General features: G+C 41.6%; 1 protein-coding gene across 10 annotated transcripts; it reads left to right on the top strand.

The window, feature by feature from the left end:
- The first annotated feature begins 576 nt into the window (after window positions 1-576).
- On the top strand, window positions 577-24,167 carry LOC112888612 (achilleol B synthase-like). 10 transcript variants are annotated; one of them, XM_025954875.1, is made up of 19 exons: window positions 761-877; window positions 989-1,363; window positions 3,046-3,234; window positions 3,320-3,409; window positions 3,583-3,777; window positions 4,061-4,145; window positions 11,575-11,741; window positions 12,849-13,037; window positions 15,602-15,715; window positions 17,157-17,279; window positions 17,359-17,481; window positions 17,571-17,681; window positions 17,975-18,031; window positions 18,294-18,340; window positions 18,440-18,583; window positions 18,680-18,857; window positions 19,386-19,460; window positions 19,771-19,854; window positions 22,293-24,167. In XM_025954875.1, exons 3-19 carry the CDS (start codon window positions 3,076-3,078, stop codon window positions 22,410-22,412), a joined length of 2,061 nt encoding a protein of 686 aa, XP_025810660.1. In that variant the 5' UTR covers window positions 761-877; window positions 989-1,363; window positions 3,046-3,075; the 3' UTR covers window positions 22,413-24,167. The 10 variants fall into 10 exon arrangements, with proteins under 10 accessions (XP_025810653.1, XP_025810656.1, XP_025810651.1 ...); XM_025954868.1 differs by lacking the exon at window positions 989-1,363 and having other exon boundaries at window positions 577-877; window positions 17,571-17,666; XM_025954871.1 differs by lacking the exon at window positions 989-1,363 and having other exon boundaries at window positions 577-877; window positions 22,310-24,167.
- The last annotated feature ends 238 nt before the right edge of the window (window positions 24,168-24,405 follow it).

Raw genomic sequence — 24,405 nt, 5'->3', positions numbered from 1 at the left:
CGGATGAGCCGTGCGGGAGAGAAGGAAAGGAAGGAAAAAGAGAGGGGGCGGAGTGGATCGGGTGAGGGAGGTGGGCCGGGCCAAAAGGAGAGAGAGAAAGGTGAAACCAAATGTATTTGAATTTAAATTTTAAATTTAAATTTAAATGAAAGACAAGCAATAAAATAATGCAGTGTGGTATGAAAATGCACAAGATCTATTTTTCTTATATTTTTTTATAGCTAAGTAAATTATTTATAATTCACGGTTAATGTTCTAAGATCAAAAGAAATTGAATAAAAACCTTATGGATGCTGCAAAAATCTAGAAAAATTTATTTAGATTCCTAATTTAAAAATTAGGGTATTACAATTCGACTGCTGACGATCGTATTTCACAATAATACTTTTTACCTTTTATGACTCAATGGTAATTGGTCTTCGTCGTACCCAAATCGGGCCCCAACCTAGAGACCTCTCTCTCTCATCATTAAAGCTCATTAACTTTGTTGTTCAGTTGACGGGCTCCATGCGCCCATTACCCCGCGTTTTCACTTAATGTATGTCCTTCTATGTTGCCATCTATATATATCATGCATCTATGGTAGTCGATTGGTAGTGTGATGGACCTCTAATTTATTTGAAGGTGCTTCAGAAGCAATCTATCTAAATTACCGAAGCCAATATTGGAGTGGTCGACCATGTGGAGGCTAAAGATCTCAGAGGGAGCAGGGGCATGGCTGCAGACGGTGAGCAACTTTCATGGCCGGCAGGTGTGGGAGTTCGACCCCGACGCCGGCACGGACCAGGAGCGCGCCAAGGTGGAGCAGCTTCGCCGGGAGTTCTCGGAGAACCGCTTCCGAAGGAGGGAATCGCAGGACCTGCTCATGCGCATGCAGGTAAATATATATATCTATCTATCTTTATCTTTATATATACTATTTCTAAAGCATGGAAGGAGTCCTTCACGCGTTCTGCCTTTTCCAATTTTTCGTCCGTCCTCGGTTGAGTTGCTCGTGCCTATGACTTGGCTGCGTCGGAGTCGAACATTGCCGCCGCACCGAGCTCTTGGTGCGCACGTCAAGAAGCTTGGCCCGTGCGGCAATAAAGCTGAGTCCGTGGCCCTATCGTCAAAAACAGACGTCCGCTCAGGGTCCCCGTCTCCGCGGCGGCGTCTCCTGTTCCTGCCCTCCGGCGCTGTCGCCGAGGTGCGAGGTGCCCACCCCACGCAACCCTCCCGCACGCCGGCGCGGCAACGTATTGACCCTGACAGCCACTCCACGCCTTCCGGCGTGTTGTCAAAGAGGCAATTACGTGTTGGCTATCTACCACCTCGGCCTTGTCGCCCCGTCGCCGTACGGCATCGGCCCTAGTCTGCCCAGCAGGTCTAACTGCTTGCTCCAATCTCCTTCGTGCTACTGTGTCGATCTCATGATTTGCTTGCTTGGTGGTGTTAGTTCTACTGGTTGCTGACTCGATCGGTGGTCTGTGTTGCGTCTGCTACTGTACTGTATGCACTTTAGTTGTTCGATGAAATAGCCGTTCAAGCTGCCGGGAACTTTTGCAATTGGGCTGGGATGTGCTAGCTGCATGATGGTGTAACTAGATGATGTGGCCTTCTTTGAACAAACAAGTTGTGTAGTTTATTATTTTGTTCTATGGACTATCTAAGTTGTACGAATTTTACTTATTTGTGCATGAGGGTTTCAAGCCTATTTTGAAAATAATTGATGTGAATTAAAAATCAAGCTATCACCTAAGTTTTGGGTCATGTCTGCTCAAAAGGGTGTGTGAGGTTTTTTTTGTCCGTTGCAATGCATGGACATATTTGCTAGTATATACTATATGCCCCCCATCACAGCAAGCTCGATTTTTATGGTCATGTAACATGTATAGTTTTCTTCTTTTATAAAGTTACTAGCAAATATGAATGTACGATGCTACGGCTAAAAAATAATATATATATATATATATTATCGTTCAAGGCATGACTACCCCCTCGTAAATATGAAATACCCCTTCACGAATTTCTCTTGCATCATAAGCACCGGTTACCATCCACTGCTTGCATACCAGCTTTGAAACACATTCCCATCTCATCGGTTCCGTAGGTGCGCGATGCATGAGACCTCGGCTGGCAATGCCCGTTTATATGGAGTTGGCACACGAGTAGTGGCGGAATTGGAGAGAAAATTTAAGAGAGCTGGACAAACATATAGAATAGAATAGTCAATTTCATCCTCAAATTTTCAGCTGAAGCTTAACTTCGGCCCTAAACTTCCAAACGACTATTTCAGTGCCTAATTTCTCCATCATGCTCAGTTGAATCATTTGTCCTATATAGCATGCCACGTTGGCTCGTCTTGTCACATCTAGTCAGCTATGCTTCATAAAAAATTAATATTTCTATAAATTTGGTCATTATAAAAATTTTATCTTCACAAAACTGAAATAGTGTACAGTTTTTAAGAAAGGAAGTTGATAAGAATATATTTATTATACACGTATAAAAGTTTCTTAAATATGTCTGAACCAATATATATTGCTGCTATACAAATAGGAACACTTGGATGCTGATATGGTATGCTAATGTGGCCAGACACGTAGAACGAAGGACTAAATTAAGCTGTACGGTGAAACAGTCATTTTGAAAGTTTAGGGATGAAGTTAACCCTCGACTAAAAGTTCGGGAACGAAATAGGCTATTCGGCCAAAGAAAACCCGGTCTTTCCTTTAGTTTTGCATGGGCCCCTCATTTCTGCCACTGCGCGCGAGGAACGCGTGCTTGGATGGAACTCGATTGCATGCAGCGACATACTCCGATTAAAACTCCAAGTAATATACGGTGATTACCCCTGTTCCAATTAGAACTCCAATTGACGGACCACCGAATGATTGCTTTGCTTTTGCTTTAGAATGTAAGTAGAGATTATTAAGCACTGCACAGGGAGGACGACGCACACCATCCTGATGCCACTCACGTGCGCACGTGGATGTATTAATCAGGTACTGTTGTGGTAGGCTGTTGAACTTTTCTTGAGCTCTCTCGTTTGTTTAATGCAAGCAGTTCACGGGACTAGATCATCTGCGCGCGGATATGCCCGCGGCCGTGAAGCTGGAGGACGGCGACGAAGTAACGGAAGAAATTCTTCAGGAGTCGCTAAGACGAGCGCTCGGTTGGATGTCAGATCTCCAAGCTGAAGATGGCCACTGGCCAGGTGATTTCAGTGGGATCATGTACCTGCTGCCTTTCTGGGTCAGTGATTCACACGCACTTTGCTAAATTGTTGGGCTCTCTACATGCCATCTAGGAGTAATTTTCTTCTAGTTTTGCTTTTCAGATTTTCGCGCTGCACATCATAGGATCAATCGATGATGTACTGTCCAAAGAGCACATTCGTGAGATATGCCGCCATATCTACAACCATCAGGTATGGCATGACGACTAACATATAACAGAATATCTGCAATAACCACTGTAACGAGTTCAGAGAAAGGAACATAAGAGAGATTAATTATTTCATCTAAGCAACCTCCTGATTTGATCATGAATACAACTTACGTACTCTATACCATTAAGCATACAATTCTTTGCTTATAATAGAACGAGGACGGCGGCTGGGGCTTCAACGTTTTGGACGAGAGTGCCATGTTTGGCACATGCTTAAACTACGTCACTTTGAGGCTCCTCGGGCAAGTGCAAAAGGATGAGAATGATGGACTAGCAAAAGGCCGCGCATGGATATTGTCCCATGGCACTGCAACTGCAGCGCCACAATGGGCAAAGATATTACTCTCGGTAGTAAACTTATTCTCGCCTTTTTAAGAGAAAGCATTGCAAATTTAACTTATGGAAGCTTCTCGGTACTCTTACTACACATGCTGTGAGCAACCGTAATCATGTTGCATGCATTTTTTCCTTGTGCTGCTTATACTCACCTTCTAATATAATATTTTGAATAGAAGAGGAGCTATCTATTTTGTATTAATCTTTTCTAATAATGAACTTCCTAATTAATGCGTGATACATGTAACTACTTGTACTGGAATTGAGATAAGTCATCTGTTCTACTTAACTGAAGGTCCTAGGTGTATATGATTGGTCCGGAAATCGTCCAGTGATCCCTGAACTTTGGTTGGTCCCACGGTTTCTCCCAATTCATCCAGGTACTTATCTTACAGAGTTCCTTCAAATGTCAATAGAACTATATACATACTGTAAACAAAGTACAGTGTTTTAAAAAAGAAAGTCTAGAATATGCAAATTGTAAAAAATGAATTATCTTGCCGTTGCTTCCATATGTCATCATTTCTTCACGGTTTCCAAATTGGCATTGGCTTTGCTCTATACTTCTCCCTTCTTTCATTCCATCACTTCAGTCTCAAGCACTATTCCATTGCGTCAAGCTGCCGACCATATTGCACCTCTTTGGCTTCTCCTCTCAGCAAGAGGAACGAGACCACACACACGCACACACGAACGGAAGATATTAGGTAGTCCCGCGGTGGCAGGTTTCGGGTGTGTTTGGTTGGGCAGTGGCTGTGAAAAATCTGATATGTGTTTGGTTGGGTATTTGGTTGACGAAGCTGCTGTGGGCTGTCAAACGTGAAAAGTTAAAATTCTATAAAGTTTTGGGGTCTTTGGAAAAATATTAAGATACAAAAATACTATGATTAATTACAAAGTTTTGTGAGGGGCTTTTTGCAAAAGCATCTTCCAATGTCTTTCCTCCTCCTACCCGAAGCCATTGACGACATTGGGACCTCAAATCGGCATGGGGAGGGAGAGATAGGGCCTGGGAAGTGGGGGAATTGAATCCCGGGCTATGGAGCAACCATTTGATGCGGCATTTTGGGTCAAATATATTGAGATGGCGGCTGATTTTGGGAAGGAGCAGCCACGGTGGGTTGAGCTCGATGGGGCGGCCACGGGGGAAGCTCAATGATGCCGGGATAGGGGTGCCGGTGGACAAGGGCGCGGGACGGCCGAGAAAAGGCGAGACCCCTCCAAGCCAGCCCAACGCCGCTCCCTATCCCCACCGGCGTGACACCTCACGCGCAGGCTCATCTCCATGCTCCAACAACCACCGCGTGCTCTGCTCCGCTCTCACGCATCGCGCCAACGCCCGCGCCCGCCCGTGCCGGAGAAGGGAGGAAGGGAGGGTCGCCAAAGAAGGGAGGGAGGGGTTGCTAGAGAAGCCATTGCCGACCAAAGCAGGGCTCCACCGCCGGTCAAATCCGTTGTGGCCGTGCCCTCCCCGACCGATTCCTCCAACCCCCGCCGCGGCCGGCTAACCACCGCATCGAGCTGCCGCCGGTGACCTCAAGCCCAACCCTCGGTGTCACTCGCATGGTGGTCGGCGGTGGAGCTCGCTAGGTGCGCACGCAGAGTTCTTTTTCCGTCGGGTGGGGAATTGAACCGGTATGCACTTACCAGTGGTAGGTGCGAGTAAATTTGCACCATCGGATCGGCTATGAGATTTCTACTACCAACAAAGCTGCTTTTGGACAAAGCTGGAGACCTGGTCTGCCCCTTTTGGTTGGCTTTTTGACTTTGGCCGGAAATTACGGACCCAAATGCCCAACCAAACGGAGCTTTCATCTATTTATCTAAGAATGACCGAATGTATCTTATTTATTATTATTATACAGCACCAGTGAATATGTCCGTGCATTGCTATAGGAAACCTTATAAATATATTAATTAGCATATAAAAAATATATATTATTCATCATATGTATTTTATAATAATATAATTTGTGTCGGTCAAGAATTTCAGTCTTTTCCAATTTTACTCACCAAACACTAATTCTAAATGGTTTCGGACCCTTAACTCAACATACGGTCACTCGAGTTCCCGATTAGAACTCTGATTGACGGAACAAGGAATCATTGATTGCTTTAGTAATAGTAGATTTATAAAAAAAGATAAAAATACTAATTTTGGACCTAATTTATATACACATGAAATTTAAAGTTTAAAACTCATTCCCTTCCCACGGCTGCAAATAACAAATTGCTTGAAAAGATACCAAGAGAAAAAAGAAACGCAAAAGTTACTATTCACATCAAATTTATTTATTTCTTTTTTATTATATACTAACTATGAATCTTCGCTACAAATGTGAAAGGATGATACAAAACATTACGTACTACATTCAGAAGTTGATTCTAGGGCCACTTATCTCCGGAGTTTTTGCCAGCTTTCCGGGATCTGTGCATACATGCACCAATAATATTGATCTGGATAACAGCAAGTATGCATTTTATTTTGTAAAATTGTTGGCATACCTGCAATAAAAAATTTGAGAATTAATACAAATACTGATGATGCACGGTAGATGGAACCATACGAGCACATACTACAATTTAGGAATTCAAGTCTATAGGTAGAAATAATTTTATCCAGTGTAAAAAAAACTTACCATGTCGAGCTCTTGTTTAGGCTGTTTAAATCTCGCAGGTAGTCCGCCTGTTACCTTTAATCACCTAGTCCTGTTTTAGCATTCGCTCATAGCGTGTATAAGATCTTTATCTCGTGTACGCATGGAGTCACTTAGGCGTCACAAAAGATCCTAAGTTTCACAAATTAAGGTATTTACTAACCGAGTAGATTAGCGACCATTAAGATAAGACAATAAATGTAAAAATAAGCAGTCGTCGTTGTGACAAAGAGAATGCTTGTTGGCATAAAGTAGTCGGCGAGAACGCGGGTTGCGCATAAAGTAATCGGCGAGAGCGCGTGTTGCAGCGCGAAGTAGTCGATTGTGGTGTAGCCTTCGAGGGTAATTCTCGTCAATGGGCGTACCCAAACCAATGGTTGGCATATGACCAATCTTGTTGTTAACAAGTTAGACAAAGGTCTAAGTCACTCAGCTTGATTCATGGGCGATTTGTTGATCAAGCCATCTAGTCGGAGTCGACTGACTAATTGTCGATCGTGCGGCAGCCATCCCCGACTAGTTTCTAGTCGAGATACGTAGTAGATCGTTGGTAGCGGCATGTCGACGTTGCGGTGCAAGCTAAAGTCGAGCCAAGTAGTCGAGATCGTCAGGGTTTTGATCAAATCAGAGCGTTGAATCTTATCGAGATCTTCGATGAGGTCGTCGATGTCGCGACGGGATGTTCGTGCAAATGCCTCCGGCTTCTTGGTGTCGACAAGGTGCCGACGGAAGTCGCCTGCGCTGTTGGGAACGCAGACCCACGAGCCGAAGACGAAAGTCAAGCCCTCCTCAAGCGCAACGGTGGTGAAGTTGAACCATACCATCGAGTTCGCTAGGGGTTCTTCAATGAACACCCCTACCTGGGACGCCCACTGTTGTGTTTTATCGCCAAACTTACCGAGGGATACCCCTAAGGTGGTATGTTGTAGGTAGGGTGTTGCCGAGACCAGAAACTTGAAGGTGCAAAGAATACAAAGATATAGACAGGTTTCGGCCACGATGTGCGTAATATCCTACATCCTGTGTGGTTATTTCTATTGCCTTAGATGTAGATTGATGTGTTGTCCCTTTGGAGGGGGTCCCTGCCCATCCTTATATACTCTGGGGGATAGGTTCATAGGTATCCTAATCTGGTACGAGCTTAGAAGTCCTACTCTGATCGTACCAAGTAGCTTCCTTCTATACCGACTAGTTCTACTCGTATCCAAGTACAACATATATAAGCCATGAGATATGTCTCACCCCTTATTCTAGAATAATCTATGCCATATGCGCAGTCCCGTCGCCTCAGGTCTGACACTGACGGACCAAGTAATCATTGTTGCATGCTTTAGTAATAGTAGAGATAGACATCTACACAAATAGATGATATAGGGCCTATTTCGATCCACCAGCTAGGTAGCTAATTAGTTCAAAGAGGGCCAGCTAATGCGCAACTAAAGTCCTTAACTAGTTGAATATTAATTATCCAATTAGCTGGTACAATGCCCAGCTAATGGATTAGCTAGGAGGATAAAGATTGCACGACATATAAGGTTAATGTTACTCTATCCATCCCATAATATAGCTAGCTTTTAACTTTTTCCTACATACTAAGGGAACAAAGTAAAAGAAAAATTTTACCTTGATTAACTTGTCCCGCTGCAGAAGACTGGGGACTTCGACTGCCTGCCATGTTTGTTTGCATGCAACTCTTGTGGCCAACATTGGTGCTGAGTTTCCTGGCTTGCATGCACGCAAATTAAAAATCAACATGAAGTTATAAGTATCATGAGGGGTATTTTAAGCGGAACGCTGGTTGCAATCCACCTTAGAACTAAGAAATACTTGTATTCGGCGATAAAAATTCAAACGTTAATGCTACCTATATTCTGGGATGAAGGGACTGGATGCCATGTGGCCGATAGCATATATTATGATCAATATTGCTAATAAAATGATTAGTAGAAGTTATGTGGTGGGTATAATACAGGAAATAAATTACAAATTATATATAGATCAGATTCGGTGTGGCGGATGATGGCTCACAAAATATTCGTCGGCAACATGTTACCTGTTATGTTTGACAACCAACGCGGAGCAGCTAGCTCTTCATGAAGTTTAGTGATTGGTTTACTCTAACATGTATGATGGGGTTTGCTTCGAGAGTCAGGATGACTCACTAGGGCTGAGAAGAAATGTAATATTGTTGCACTGAGTAATGGAGGTTGGAGTTGGAAGGATATATAGCAGTGCCAGCGTGTGAGCAGTTTATTTGAAGCAACTCAAGCTCTTGTCCTCGCTCGAAAGAATAACCACCCTCCTTGTCCTCAGCGGCGGAGCCAGAATTTTGAAGTTGGATATTCCGAACATAAAAGTGTAAACGCAAAAATATATATGGCAACGTAAATTTGAGTGTCAAAACTAAGCGATTCATGCTATAAGCATGACCGGTAATTTAGAGAAAATATTCAATTATGCTATAAATTTGTACTTACAATTTTGGGGGAAAATTACATCACAGAATCTTCTGCGTCCTGCTCCTCCTATAAGTTATCCCTGATGCTTGGGTCATCCCATAGTGTTGGGAACCATTACACCTAGCTTCCTTCTTTGCTGATATACTATAGCCCTTCTAATTCTTTTGGTCGTTGCTACGGTGCCATGCCATGTAAGGTCTACCAGATTGGCCTAAGCTTTTGCATTTGAGAAGTAAAAGAGACGAAGGGCTAACAAGATTCGATGCGCGAGACTTGAGAGATAAAGAGATAGCAAGACAGAGGTGATGGGCCAGATAGTCTGCTCATAGATTTAGAAACAATAGAATTTGATCCAAAATAAATAAATATATTTGTATATACTTTATATATACTTGTCTTTTTGCAAAATAAGGTGGGTATTCCTAGGAGGACTACCCCCTAGCTCCGCCCATACTTGTCCTTCGAGACGGCACTCTTACGATCTATGGAGAAGTGAGATAAGAACCATCGACTTCTTGATTTCCTTTTGTTTTGCGTTGTAGGCTCTCCTCCTCACATCCCTTCATGTAGACTTCATATTCTTAATGATCCTCGGCCGACAATTTATGCTTAGCGATGTTGTCGGGATCAACCTCACCATATTTTTGTAGATTCGACATAGTAGCAGATCTCCTGTTCTTCGTTCCCATCAGAGTTGCCAAAAAGTATGTTGATGCGAAAACGTCCCGCACCAAATAGGTAGCACTGAACATGCAAAACACTGGGGCGCGCCTCGCGGCGCCACTGCACACACCAGTCGGACTGGTGTTGTAGATTGGTAGGACTGTCTCGTCAGGGAGCCCGATGAGGATCCAACGAATGCTCGGGGAGGGATCCCATATTGGGGAAAGCGCAGCTTAGCGTTGTCCTAGGGTCGGCATGCCACCTAGAACGTCTTCAAACGCCATCAAGATAAAGGAAGAACAACAGGTATGGGAAGTGGAAGAGTTAGGGTTTGGAAGAGATAAAAAATAAAGAAAACTAATAGATTGATATGTGTTTGATCAATTGGATACTCTCAATAGGCCATGGCCCTTTATATTATAGGGTGGTAAAGGTTTTACCCCATTAGAAGTTGAAACTCTAACAAATTATGTGTCAAAACCAGTCCGAACGCTCTAACCAACCGGTCTGACTTGTCCGATGTAGGTCAAGTCTTCCCGAAGTCATAACTCTCTTATCTGAACTGCAAGTTGGACATTCTACATATGTATTTCGATCATCTCGATAAGAGCTACACAATGGTGAAGTCAAATTTTCATATTGATAAAGTCACCCACTACCAAAAACAGGTTTTAGGAAAACGCATTTGCAGGGGCTGATGCGGAATTAGCTCCTACTTTTCGCAGCTACAAATAGTTATTTGCCAGAGTGGATAACACGCCTACCCCTGTAAACTCATTTGCAGAAAAAATAAAATAGCAAAAGAGAAAAGAAAATAATATCCCAGCCAACTGGCCACCACCACAAGTCCCTCTACTTCAGAGATACATTTTTTTATGAAATATGCACAATTGCATTAACCGGAGTTCGAACAGCTTATCTCAAGCTTCGCGCGTACCCTCCTCTGCACCGTAATACACAGTCACTTATGACTCTATGAGGTATATTTTTTTCATTAACTTTGAAATTGATATGTAAGAGCGGTTGACACCATCACCCACCACCCCAAGAAACCCATTTCCAAGGGCGCATGATGCCACAACCCGCCCCTGAATTTTTTTCTTTTCTATTCCAACTTTTATTTAAATTTTAGAATATAGCAAAATAAATAAAAAAGATGAAACTTCTACACTATGGTTATTGTGAACTATAGATATAGAAAAAATATGTTAAGCATATTTTAGCATATATAAAGGTTGAGATTGTGGAAACTCAAAGTATAGCTTGAGTTGTATGAGATACTAGTCTGTGGAGTCGATGAGTTTATGGAGAATGTATATCGAACTCTATGTATAATATTTTGAATCTTCTATGATGATGAAAAGTCATCTAAAGTATGACGCAATGCCAATTTACGGATGATTTGGACCTTTTTAGGTACTACTATTGACTATTTTTCTTTTTTGTGCTGAAAACTCATTTAGACCATAGAATATAGCAAAACACAAGCAAAAAATAATAAACTTCTACACTAAGGTTATGGTAAATTATAAGTCTATAAAAAAATAATCCAAGAATATTTTAATATATATAAAAGTTAAGATTATTGAAAAATTTAGTCTCATGGAAAATATTCTCAGTGGCGGGTGGGGGCAGGTGGGGGTGTAATCCGCTCCTGAAAAATGTATTTTTAGGGAATACCTTATCACCCGCTCCTAGAAATAGCCACATTTCCAAGAGCAGGTGATAGCGTCACCCACCTCTAAAAATGCATTTCTAGGAGCGGTTCGAAAGCTACAATAACAGCCTAGTATTTGTGAAAGCGGGTCGCATTTTTGGCCGACCCTAAAAAAATGAAGGCGCCCTTACAAACCATTTTTATAGTAGTGACCTAAACCGGTCTGACTGGTTTATGCGCACCGGTCTGACCAGTTTGCATATTCATGCCAAATTTTTTCGTCAACACATTGTATGTTAAATTAGTTGAGGAACTTCAAAGTACTTTCATTCGTATAATGCCTCCTATGTGAACTGAGCTTTCCTTTGCGCAGGACGATTTTGGTGCTTCACAAGGATTACTTACATGTCAATAGCTTTCCTATATGCTAAGAGAGTTGTTGGTCCAGTTACACCAATCATCTTGGCATTGAGGAACGAACTGTACAGTTCCCCTTATGGTGAGATTGATTGGGATAAGGCTCGCAACTCTTGTGCCAAGGTTTGTCCCTATATCCTTCCTATTTTCAGGAACATTCTTGAACCTCCATTTAATATCTGTGTAACATATACATTAGATACAAAACCTTTTTAGTATATATGCATAGTATCATTCGTCAAATAATGCGTGTAAACATTTTAAGCACTCACAACAAAATACAACGGCAGGATACAATTTAAAGTCGAAATTCGATCTACAGGTCAAGAACAGAAAAAAATATAAATTCTGACCAAAGAGTAGATATCCCAATGTAGAGAAACAATAAAGATACACATTATTGATACCACCTAGCACCGTTTGATATAATTTGACGTATACTTAGCTTAATTATAGGCTCCAATCCGATAGTTTTCAGAATTAATGTTATAAAACAAGTATTCAAGGAAAGCAACTGACTTACAGCAATTTATCACGTCTGTTTAAATTAGCATGCATCTACATCAAGATTGAAGTTTATAACTTGTAGGATACTGCAATCTTCATTTATTCATCTTCCTTTTCATGAACATTATCATGACCACATTGATATCGAATTTAGAGGGAAGTTTGACTTGATTTAAAAAACAATCAGGTCCGAGTTTACCACGTTAGTGACGTGTTTGGACCATGCACGGCTCTAGTGATAGAAAATTCTTTTTAACCCAAGTCACCCCAACTATTTTTTATAATTTTTTTTATTTAATCCAGACCTATTTTTGTTTCACTTTGATAAGGAGTCCAATCTAGGGCGGCTGGATGCAATTCAGGTATTTTAACCACTACGCTGATGGCCCTTTAGGAGTGATAGAATATTCTTATCGGTGACATGTTTTGTTGAGGCACGTCATTTGTATTTCCACCAATTGGTATATTTGGTTGGAGGCAGAGACATAGGTGACACATTGTAATTTTGTCGGTCTCTAATCTCCAAATTAGAGATGTGTTTTTTCCCATCACTAATTTGGGTGTCTCCTATATATGTGCACTTTTTAGGAATGAAAGATGCATGGATGCAATAGTTGCTCATGTTTTCATCATATTAATTATTTGTTCATCTGTCTGCCTATGAAGCACTCCATTGAGATATAAAACAATATTAGTTTTTGTCTCTGGCTTCTATTTTGATAGGAGGACATGCGCTACCGACCCTCAGCAGTGTACAAAGCTATTTCAAATTGTTTGCACAAGTTTGTGGAGCCAGTCTTGAACAGTTGGCCGATGAACAAGCTAAGAGAGAGAGCTTTGAATCACATATTGCAACATATCCATTACGAAGATGAAACTACTCAATACATTGGCCTATGTCCTGTTACAAAGGTATTTATCAAGTTATCTGATTCTCTCGCTCATAGCTACTCAAAGTAATGCAGCTAGTTTTTTTTTCTAGCCATAACCGATGAAAATCATGAATTGAGACGCGTCCGTGTATCCATGAATCAGTTCTTCGCGTGCCATCCAATATAGGCCAGCACGCTCAGCCTACCAATCCAATGTAAGCCACTGCATGTCAGAGTCGGTAATTTGGGGATCGAAATTGCTAATTTGAGGTTACCCTGTTAAAATTATCTCACAGTCACTACCACTCTAAGAGACTTACGATTAAACATCGGGGAAAGGATTTTGTTGCCTTGGATTCGCCAGCGATTGGTGAGAAAATGCACGTACCCCACGCTGTCAGACGCTGGCACGCGAGACATGGCGTTACAAATGACCGGGTGCCCGGGTGGGCTAGAGTATATTAGCTATATTTTGGTCAAACTAACGGACCCTTGATCTTTCCCATTCCTTTCCAAGGATGTTAACAGTTAACCGATACCAAATATGTTACTGCCCCTGAGGTCGCTTTTCCCTTGTGTTCAACCATCACTTTCTACCCTGCAATGCTCCAACGAGCTCTACTAAAACGAGGTACTGATATAAATACTCCGACACAACATGAGGCCACAATATGCCATCACTTCGCGGGGCTGCAACTAAGGATGCAATAACGATATTTTGTTGGGTTATTGGGTCAACCAAAAATTTGGTAAAATAAACTACAATGGTATGCCACGGAATTAATTTAGGGTACCAAAATAAATTAAAATGGCAAGCAGCTGACCTAGCTAGAAAGGATACTACATATACCCCCTTCAACTCCGGTTGAAAACTGGTATCACCGCCAGTTCGGCTGTCCATTGAATTAGGATCGACATTGATAGGATAGCACTTCACCGCCACCTGCTCTGCACTCTGTCACCCGCTTGCCGTCCGCTCCGTGCGCTGTCACCCGCATGCAGCTAGCTCCATGCGCCGTCACCCAATGCAGCCAGCTCCGTGCACCGTGTCCACCTGCAGCCCGCTCCCTGCGCCGTCGCCCACTCTGCACGCACTCCATGCCGCCGCCGCCGCCGCCGCCCCTTTGTGGGAGATGGGGAGGGGAGGGCCGGGAGGCACTGACGCGAGAAGGGCCTCTTGCACCACCGTCGAGCCGAGGCCCCTCGTGCTGCCGCAGGGATGGGGACCCTCGCACCACCGTCGAGCCACGGCCTCTCGCGCCGCCGCAGGGGACGGGTTGTGGGTAAAGATGGCAACGGGTACAAAATATCCGTGTGCCTGCGGATAGCAAACCCGGCGGGCGCGGATACGGGTTTGCATTTATGCCCGCGGACGCGGGCGCAGGTACAACCTTAAACCCAATATCTGCTAACGGGTTTGAAAAATAATATCCGCATCCGCAAACCCGCCAAACCCGATTTAGCGGCTGACATGTGGGTCCTAAACCGACTTCATTTAGGGTTTATGTTAATGTGTGATGTATTATGTATTCATGTATGAGACTAGTTTATTTATATGCTCAAATTTATTTATTTTCTTAAATAAATGATGTTTATTTGCTGTTGAAATATAATGTGTGCTTGATTTTCTAAAGTTTGCGGGTACACGGGTGTGCCCGCGGGTATGCCGATATCCGCGAATAGCGGTTACGGGCGTCGTTTCGTGCCCGTGGCGGGTTGTGGGAGCGGGTGCGGGCACGGATTTTAGTACGCGGGTACGGGTTTATAAGGTTAGTATCCGCGCGGATTTTACCCTTTACCATCTATAGTTGTGGGGGAAGCAAGGGGCGGTGGGGGAGGCTGTAGGGGAGGAGGGGTGGCGGCGGGGAGGCACGACGGGGAGGGGAGGGGAGCTGCCGGCTGGGAGGCGCACCAGGGATGTGTCGGCGGGGGAGTTGTGGCAGGGAGGGGATGGGAGGCGGGGGAGTGGAGGAGCGGGGGAGAGCGAAAGAGTGGGAGAGAATCAGGGAAATGAGAGGGAGAGGGAGGGAGGGGAAAAAATAAAAGGGAGGAGTGGGCATCACCGTCGGGTCATAACACGGCCCGGCGGTGATGCCCACCATCACCACCGGTTCGTAATACGATCCCGTTTTGATGTCCGTTGAACCTATCACCGTCGGGTCGAAAGTGAACCGGTGGTAATAGTCTAACACCGCCAGTTCGGATCAAACTGTCGTTGAGGCGTTTGCAATGGTACATTATGTAGTATTGATCATTTAAGTATCCACTTGGATCCTCTGCTTCACTGCTGTGCTGTGTGTGTCTGTTGAGGCACACGACAGCATTGTTTGTTTTCGAAGCAGCATATATAGCAGTTCCCATCTGTGTCCTTACCCCCCCTTCAGATTGCATGCATGTGGCCACTACTGTGCTGCATATGTAATGAGATCGTTAGTAAGATCAGAATATTAATAAGCACATTAGTAACTTCAGAATATTAGTAAGCATAATTGATTACCTCCGAATTGTGTTACTCTGTGAGAGTTGCATACGCTAGCTTTTATGTTCGTCCTGATCATAACAGTTAATAAGAACTAACATATCTACAAACTCGATGATGATCAGGCGCTGAATATGATTTGTTGTTGGGTGGAAAATCCAAATTCAGATGTACTCAAACGGCATCTTCCAAGGATACATGATTATTTGTGGATTGCTGAAGATGGCATGAAGACCAAAGTACAATTTTGTTCTGCTCCCGATATACTTATCCCTTCTTGTATTTACAAGCATTTGCATTTAGTTATTTAGTTATTTTCAATTTAAGATAGAAATACGAATACTTCAAGTAACATGCCAATGATAAGACCACCCATAGAACGACAACAATATACTTGCTCTAATGTGAAGGTGCTGATGTCCACCTTGGTTCATTGGGAAGCACTACTAGAAAACAGGTAATTAGTACCGGTTGGGAACCCCTATTAGTACATGCAACATAATAAGTGTGCGTGCGGTGCATAAGGTTCGAACTTGAGACTTCTTGTCTCGCGGGTAACGGGCTTACCATCTCACCTACCTAGCAGATCTGATTAAGAGAGAGATGGTTTCATTCTGAATTAACCCGTGGAGAATCCTTTAGTACCATATGGTAACACCAACCGGTACTAAAGGATCCACATTAGTACAAATCGGTACTAATGTGAGTGTAGATTTTAGTACCGGATCCAATTCCCACCTGTATATTTGTGGTGGATGGATGAGAGATTTTCTAGTTGTGAAAGGAGATAATGTTATGAATATATATATCTCATTAGATTGGAAAATTTTCTCTCCAAACTACTACCAGGGGAGTGCACCAAAGTTGCCTAGCATAATTGCACAGACAGGTACTCTCCAAGCTCCCATGCATGCAACAGAATGTCTTGATCTATTCCTACCATGTTTTTAACCATATGGATAACCATATGTTATATTTGAAATAACATCATGACAACAACATAACAGATTAGTGCTTCTTTACTCTTCCTAAACTAAAAAAATTATAATGGATGTATATATGTATTGGTGGATGGGCTCATTCTGGTCCTTCCTATCTTTGACTTCAAAACTGCTCTCTTGAAACTGTCATACAATACTAGCAATAAAATCACCCGTGCATTGCAACAGCACAACAAATAGAAAATGTTATACGTGCATACATATTTCATAAGACAGTGGTGTCAGAGAAAGCATACAAGTACGTGATAACACATCAATGACTAACCGGCCTGTGCAAATTAAATAAGCAGAAAACAAATTCACGTACAAGAGGATGGGTTAATAATAAGGTGACAAATTCCAAATAATCAGGAAAGAGTGGGCAAACAAGGGGAATTTTAGGGCAGAGTACGTAGGTGATGATGGCATACCATCACCACAAGCTCGATTGTTTTATGTGATGGATGTTCCTATTGAGGGCGTGCCAACTAGATGTGCATCTATGATTTTGAAGAGTACTTTATGTTGGATGATGTAAGAATGTACTCTATATTTTTATTGACTGTAGGACATTCATGTACTTCATTTGTCATCAACTGGTGCCTCGATCAGTATGAAACATAATACTACTTATTTTCTTATATAGAATCAAATTTAAGAGAGAAATTGTAATAACTTTCATATGCGATTCTCAATGTAGATATATGATGGTACCCAGAACTGGGAGATAGCACTTATAGTTCAGGCCTTCTTATCAACAGACATTATAGATGAATGTGGGCCAACAATTGATAAGGCCCTCAGATATATTAAGAAAGCACAAGTATGTCGTTAGTCCAGTCCTCTTCAATAATATGAAATCATGTTGATGAACAAATTTAACTGAATTTTGTAATAACAAGGTTATTCAAAATCCTCCTGGCAACCCAAAATATTGGTTTCGGCATAGATCAAAAGGTTCCTGGACACTTTCAACTGTAGATAACAGCTGGGCTTCAACTGATAGTTCTGCTGAAGTAATTAAGGTTAGCACAAGTTTATTTTTTTCTTAATTTAGATGAGTCATGATAATTTTTTTCCTAGTACATGTACATCAACAATTGTTTTCCTTTAGGCTGTATTGTTGGTATCAAAGCTGTCTCCTAGCCTTGTTGGGAACTTAACAGACGAATGGATATTCGATGCTATTGATTGCCTTCTTACCTTCAGGGTATGCTCTTCTCAAGTTAAGTTCTATTTTCGAAACAAGTTAACTGAAGTAGAGAAGGATTTTTTGAAGAAATAAGTATTATTTTGCGCCACATATCACTATATATAATTGCTCGTACTTATTAGCTACTTCAGTTTTATGTTCCACGTATTTGAAATATTCAGTTAGTTGCATAAGTCTTCTTGTAACATGATCCTTTTTATGTTATAGATGATCTTCATTGGCTTCTATATTTGCAATGGTTTGTCAATAATATTACTTTATTTCACATTATACAATTAATTAACAGCAGTTTTTCTCTTCTAAAGAATAAAGACGGTTCATTCTCTTCATTTGAGTGCCAAAGAACTTATTCCTGGCTAGAGGTAAGTAGCTGTAATTAATTAAGATACCATGTATGTGATAAATATATAGTATGGGACTTCAGGAGGTAGTTGGCATATGTTTTCCCTTTGAAGTACACATTTTGCAATCATTAATTTGAGAAGAAACTAATTAAGAGGAATGACAGCCATTATTGTAAATGACAGATCAAATAATATAACAATGTTGTTGATAAGCTTAACCAATAATTCAAGTTAATTAGTTGCATATGCACTGACATTATTGTTTTTGTGAACAACCTAGATTTTGAATCCATTGGAGAGTTTCCGGAATCTTATCGTCGATCACCCGTAAGAACTTGGACAGCATTTCTCCAACCGAACTTGATCCAAAGATCTTTGTAACCGAATGATTCCATAACAGGACGGTTTTTTTATACTCAATGACAGGACAGTTGAATGTACTTCATCAATAATACAGGCTCTGTTAATGTTTGGGGAGAGTTATCCAGGGTACCGCAGTGAACAGATAAGAGAATATGTCAACAAAGCTGCCATATATATTGAGAATAATCAAAAGAACGACGGATCCTGGTTTGCATAAAGACATCATCTCTTTTCTGTACAAAATGCAGTCTTTGTACAAAATGTTGTCTTTTGTTCTGCATCTAATAATTACATCGGTTCTAGGTATGGCACATGGGGCATATGTTTTATCTATGGGACACTCTTTGCACTAAAAGGCTTAGTTGCTGCTGGGGGAACTTACGAGAACAGTGTTTGCATCAGGAAAGCATGCAACTTTCTGCTGTCAGCACAGCTGAAAACAGGGGGCTGGGGGGAAAGCTATCTTTCTTGTGAACGTGAGGTGAATAATTGTAGTTTTTCCTTCTCATATACAAATTAATTAATTAATAGTCTTGTACTGTACGAACCATGTCAAAAATGGTCACAAACATAGTATTCAAAAGTGTATTTTGAAACCATGGAATTTTGTGATAGATAAACAATTACATAATATCATATTCAGTCAAAATCTAAGACTCTTACTTTGCTAATACTAATAACGGAGTAAATCATGCAAATGTTAGGCTAGATTTATGGAGTAACTTAGATGTGAGCAAAATAATATGGAAAAAAGAATAACAAGAAAGTAAACTACAAGTCATATGCCGATCATATATAAACTGCTCTACATAAAGAACAATGGAAGAAGACAAAGTATCGAGATTAAAAGTGATCGAGAGCCATATGCCATGTGAAGAACTTTCTTACCTCCCCTTCCAACTCAAATCCATCAACTTTAATTAATATGTATTGATGGCTGATTTATTTTGAATATTCAAAGGTACTATTAAAATTATCAGTTTTATTAACTTTTGTGATGCCTGAGCAGGTTTATGTAGAGGGTAATCATACCCATGCTGTGAGCACCGCTTGGGCAATGCTAGGATTGATTTCTGCTGGGCAGGTTTGATTTGTTCATCATGTGTACACGGCAAAATAAAAAATGAAAAACCATTCCCTTCAATCAAAATAAGTGATGTTCTGGAATAATATCTGCAATGCATAGAGAAATTTCCTGATATTATTATTGTATTAACTAGGGTTTATTAGTAAATATATGCTAGAGAATTACTATCAGTGTAAGTTGTAGCTGAAGGCTATGTTAGTGTCCAAAATGTAACTTATCTGTGCCTCTATGGTTGGAGGGAATATCATTTATGAAACAGCATTGTGTTTACCATGCTAGAGTTGTTCTAACTGGGTGATATAAACAGATGGAACGTGATCAAACACCATTACATCGTGCCGCAAAAGTATTAATTAATATGCAGTTGGAGACAGGCGATTATCCTCAGCAAGTGAGTTTCTTTTGTCTTGTATATGAATAGTTTATTTACATGTTGAGATTCCGGCTTGTATCTAAATCATCCTCACTTCTCCATGCATTCTCCTTGCCAAGTAAATTAAAATGGGGGAGTATTATATCTAAGTACCTGTCATTTTGTTTGATCCACAGAATACTTCTAGCATATATACACATAACCAAGATAGCAAGGAGCTCAAGATTTTTATTACTAAATTTTTCATAGATTATCCAAGATTAAAAAAATATACTTCTGCATTTAAGGCTAAGATTTTTCTCTCTTTTTTGCATTTTTATGATAGGAACATATGGGAAACACCAATTCTTCTGTTTACTTCAACTATCCCAACTACCGCAACTTGTTTCCTATATGGGCTCTTGGAGAGTACCACCGGGGGCAACATGCAAAGAAGAATTGAAATAATAGACTCATGTAATGCAAATAAGTCAAGAACAACACAAGGGTGCGCCATGCTGGAGCAAAAAATAAAATGGAGATTTTAGTGAGTAATTAATGTCTACCCGCAAAAAAATATTAAATAATGTCAACATAATTGACTGTATTTTCTCGCTAAACAATATTCAATTATATGTAACCGTTCGTACAATCTGCTACACTGGGTGTACAAGTGCATGTTTCATTGTCCTGTTTTAGTTTCATGCAAGTGGATGATTAGTATTAATCCTCATAGTAATAAGTGATGGTTGAGATCTCAAGAAATCCTAAGATACAATGAAATCTAATCCTACATCCTACTATACTACTTCCTCCATCCCAAATTATTAATGTTTTGGTTTTTCTAAATATATAAATTTTGCTATGCACGTAGACATATGTGATAGCCCACCTTTTGATAAGAAAGGACATACCCTAAGTAGCTAGGGTTAAGGATATGAAAATAAAAAAGAAAAAGGAAAAGAAAAGAGACGAGGTCAAACTTGGTCAAACTTTGTCCAAATTTGAAAAGTTTGCATGTCAAACTCTCTGATGAAGAGTGTCAAACAGCAGGAAAAGTCAAAGGAAGGTCAAACCGAAAGTTTGAAGATCAAATTCAAAAGGAAAAGAGTTTGAATTCAATGGATCACATGAAGTATAGAAAAGGGTTGATTAGCCATGTTCAACGGCTTAAATTTTGAAAATTCTGTTGAACAAGTCAACTCTTAGTCAATATGAGAAATACAGTGCAAAGTGTATATTTTACAGTGAAACCAAGTTTTAACAAAGGAAAAAGTGTTTTGGACATGTTAAAGGCCCCTAAGGTTTGAAAGAACAGCAGCTTCAGCTGACACTTGGAGAATTTCCAAGTCTGGATTTACAGTGTTAAAGGGGCAAATTTGGGGCTAATTAAAATGAGATTTTATATGTAACCTTTGGGACACAAGTACATATATCAAAATATGGATGTTTGGACTAGGAATAGGTGCCATTGGTTTGCCTTAAAACATTTGGCAATGCATTTAAATTTGAATTCAAATATGGCCAGTTTGAATATATTAATTGCAACTATGAATCGGGGCTGAATTCAGTGAAAAATGACTAAGTTTGGGGCCCAATAAAGTGAGGTTTCTTGTGAAGATCTTGGAAAACAAGCATACCATTGTGAAGCTGGATTCCTGGACTGTGCAATGTTGTTATTTTTTTAACTAGAACCCCCAGGGAAAGGCTTTTGAAATTAAATGTAAAGATGGCTGGTTTGAGTAAACAAACTGAAAGTCTGAATGTGGTTTAAACAGCAATATTCAGAGGTTTAAGAATTCATGTATGAGTGATGGATGAAAAGTGACCAACCTTAGATAACGATGTTCAGGGTACAAAAAGGTGTCAGTTTGTTTGCTGAAAACATTTGGCAAAGCTTCCAAATTTAAATCCAAAAACAGCTGATCTGAATAAAGGCTGAAACTCTGAATTTCAGCTGAAGAAGATATGTTCAGAGATATTTTTGAATGGGTTAGACATTGAATCAGGAGATGTTCCTGTGACTACGTTGTATATAAATGTGTCCTCTACAGCTTTGGTTTTGGAAGAATTTAAAGTTCTGTAATGAATTCTGGGGATAATTGGATCCAAAGTTAGGAGGTTTGGGTAGATGACTGAAACAATAAATTTCAGGCCAAAATCCTAATGTTCACAGATGGTTTTGAGCATGATTGAGGCAGAATTAAGGGAATTATTCAACAAGAAAATTGTTTCTGGATATGTTCTCTACAACTTTGATATTGGAAGATTTTGATGTAGAAATTTGGAACTGGGAGATAAAGGAGCTGCAAATTTCTGGTTCAGGGCAAAAAGGGGCTGCATTTCTGAATTTGAGTGAACCCGATGAATTCAGCAATATTTAGATCCGTTTTTGAATCATTTAGTGTCCAAATCAAGGAAAGTGAATGTAATAGAAGTTATAGAGGAATATGGGGCTTCATCTTTGCGTTTTACAGATTTCGAAGTTCTGTAGAAACTTTTGGAGATGTTGGAGCACGAACTTGCTGGTTCAGAAGGCAATCGAGGTCATTCAGAAAAGAACAGAGACGAGCAGAGCAGATAAGATCGAGACTTGAGCAGTGCCACGAGCCGGCGAGAGGAAGCGCCAGCAGCAGAGAGGCAAGCAGGAGGTGGAGGGCGCGAAGACGGTGAAGAAATCAAATAAGTACTGCCTGTGGGCGTCGTCTTTTTCCTCCCGTTTCCGACCCTTGTTTCCTCTTCTCGGCATGAACTCTCTCGCCGCCAAATTCGTCGTCGACGAGCCATCCCTACCCAATTCCTAACACAGACGACCTCACCACACCACCAGCGACCCAATTGAGCCGCTCCCGAGCCGAAACCATGGCCGCAGGTGCCAATTCGCCATCATCTTCTTCCTGCGTGCGCCGCCGGCCATTCATCGCCTCCGACAAGCTTCTGCCGCCGTCCAGCCGTCCCAGATCGATTCCTCCTGCCCAAGGCTGCGCAAGATCACCAGAAACGTGTTCCCCAACTCCCCAAGCAGCCCCAGCCCTTGTTTTCGCCGGAATCTGGCCATCTTTTCCATCCCGAGCGCCGCCGTCGATCTTCCTCGGTGAGCTTGGTCCTCGGGGCTTTTCCAGCGCCTCTGGTGTAGCGTGTAGGCTCGAGTGTGTGCGTCTGGTGCTAGTGAGGCTGCTGGCTGGTCAAGCGTGGCTCTGTGAGGGCCAGAACGCCGCCCCGACGCCGTGCGCCGCCGTGCCATGGGTGCTGTCACAACCCAAATGTTATAATTAATATGTAACTAGTTGCATCATGAGCATCATTAGTGCATAACATCCCATCATATGCATGTGATGACATGTGTTTGGAATTGTTTTTGCTTGTGCAAATTAATGATTGTTAAGGAAATTCAATTTTGGCTTTGCAACTATGCATCCAAATGTTTGATTCAAATACTAGATATAAGATGGTGAATTTAAAATATTTTTGCTCAATTTAATACACACCATAAGAAGTAAGATAAGAGGTAAGATCAATGCCAACTTATTAAAAATCATGGTAGGAACATCCGGTTGTGCTTATTGTATAAGCTAGAAATGCAACGTTGCACCAACACCTGGTTAACAACTTAAGCCCAGACTTTGCTCAGGATGAGCAAAGCCCTAGCTTAGGGGTGTTGTTGACGGTCCTTAAGTGCAAAATATGACTGTCAACTACACTCACAAATAAAGAAAAATCCTACCTCTTACTCATATATTTGTATCACTAATCTAGCTCCACAGTTATTTTGTCTATCAAGCAATTTCAAGAAAGCAAGTCCAGAATAAGAATAAAACATGCAGAAGATGCAACAGAAACACACAGAAGATCGTATCCTGCATCACACTTACAAGAAGGGCCCACCTGGAAGACCAAACGGATGCGCCAAGACACAAATCACCAAGGATCATCGCTAGGGCCCACATGTCAGCTAGCCAGAGCAAGGCAGAGCCGGGGAGGCTCCACCTGGGGTCGTCCAAACCCCTGGGTTGGCCAAACCTAGATGGACTCCCGTCCAGGTGCATTTTGATGTGGAGTACCCCCTATGCTTCCTCAAGACCGTGGCTAAGGTTTCCAAACATAAAGATAGCGGGAACCGTCCTTGGAGCCTATAAAGGAGGCCTTTCCCACCCTTATTATCAAACACCACACATTGGAAGCCTCTCTCCCTCTCTCACTTTATGACATGTACTCCATAGGGTAGTGGAGCTAGGCTAGAACTTCTCTTTAGCGAATCTAGTCGTCCTTGAGGCCGTTAAGCAATCCTCTCCCTCCGGTATGGCTTTGTATTTGACTTGTTAGTATCCTATTCGTAATGCAGAGCTTAGTCATGGTTGCTATGCTATCTTCATAGTTTATCATACCATGCCTTGTTCTTCCAAAAGTTATGCTTTATATGTGGTTAGGCCAGATGTTCTAAGTAAAGATATCGGTTCGTTGTGCCTTTGGGCTTGCCTTGGTGCTTTACTTGTCCATCCGAAGGGTGGGAGCCGGGGGCGCTAGGGTAGTGACCTCATGCACGGGCATGGTGCTTGGGTATGCGGGATCCCTCGGATATGACCATGCACC

The sequence above is a fragment of the Panicum hallii genome, chromosome 4, assembly GCF_002211085.1.
Source record: "Panicum hallii strain FIL2 chromosome 4, PHallii_v3.1, whole genome shotgun sequence".
Classification (NCBI taxonomy): Eukaryota; Viridiplantae; Streptophyta; class Magnoliopsida; order Poales; family Poaceae; genus Panicum; species Panicum hallii.
Note: the sequence above shows the minus strand (reverse complement) of the source record. Positions and strands in the feature narration are given on the sequence as shown.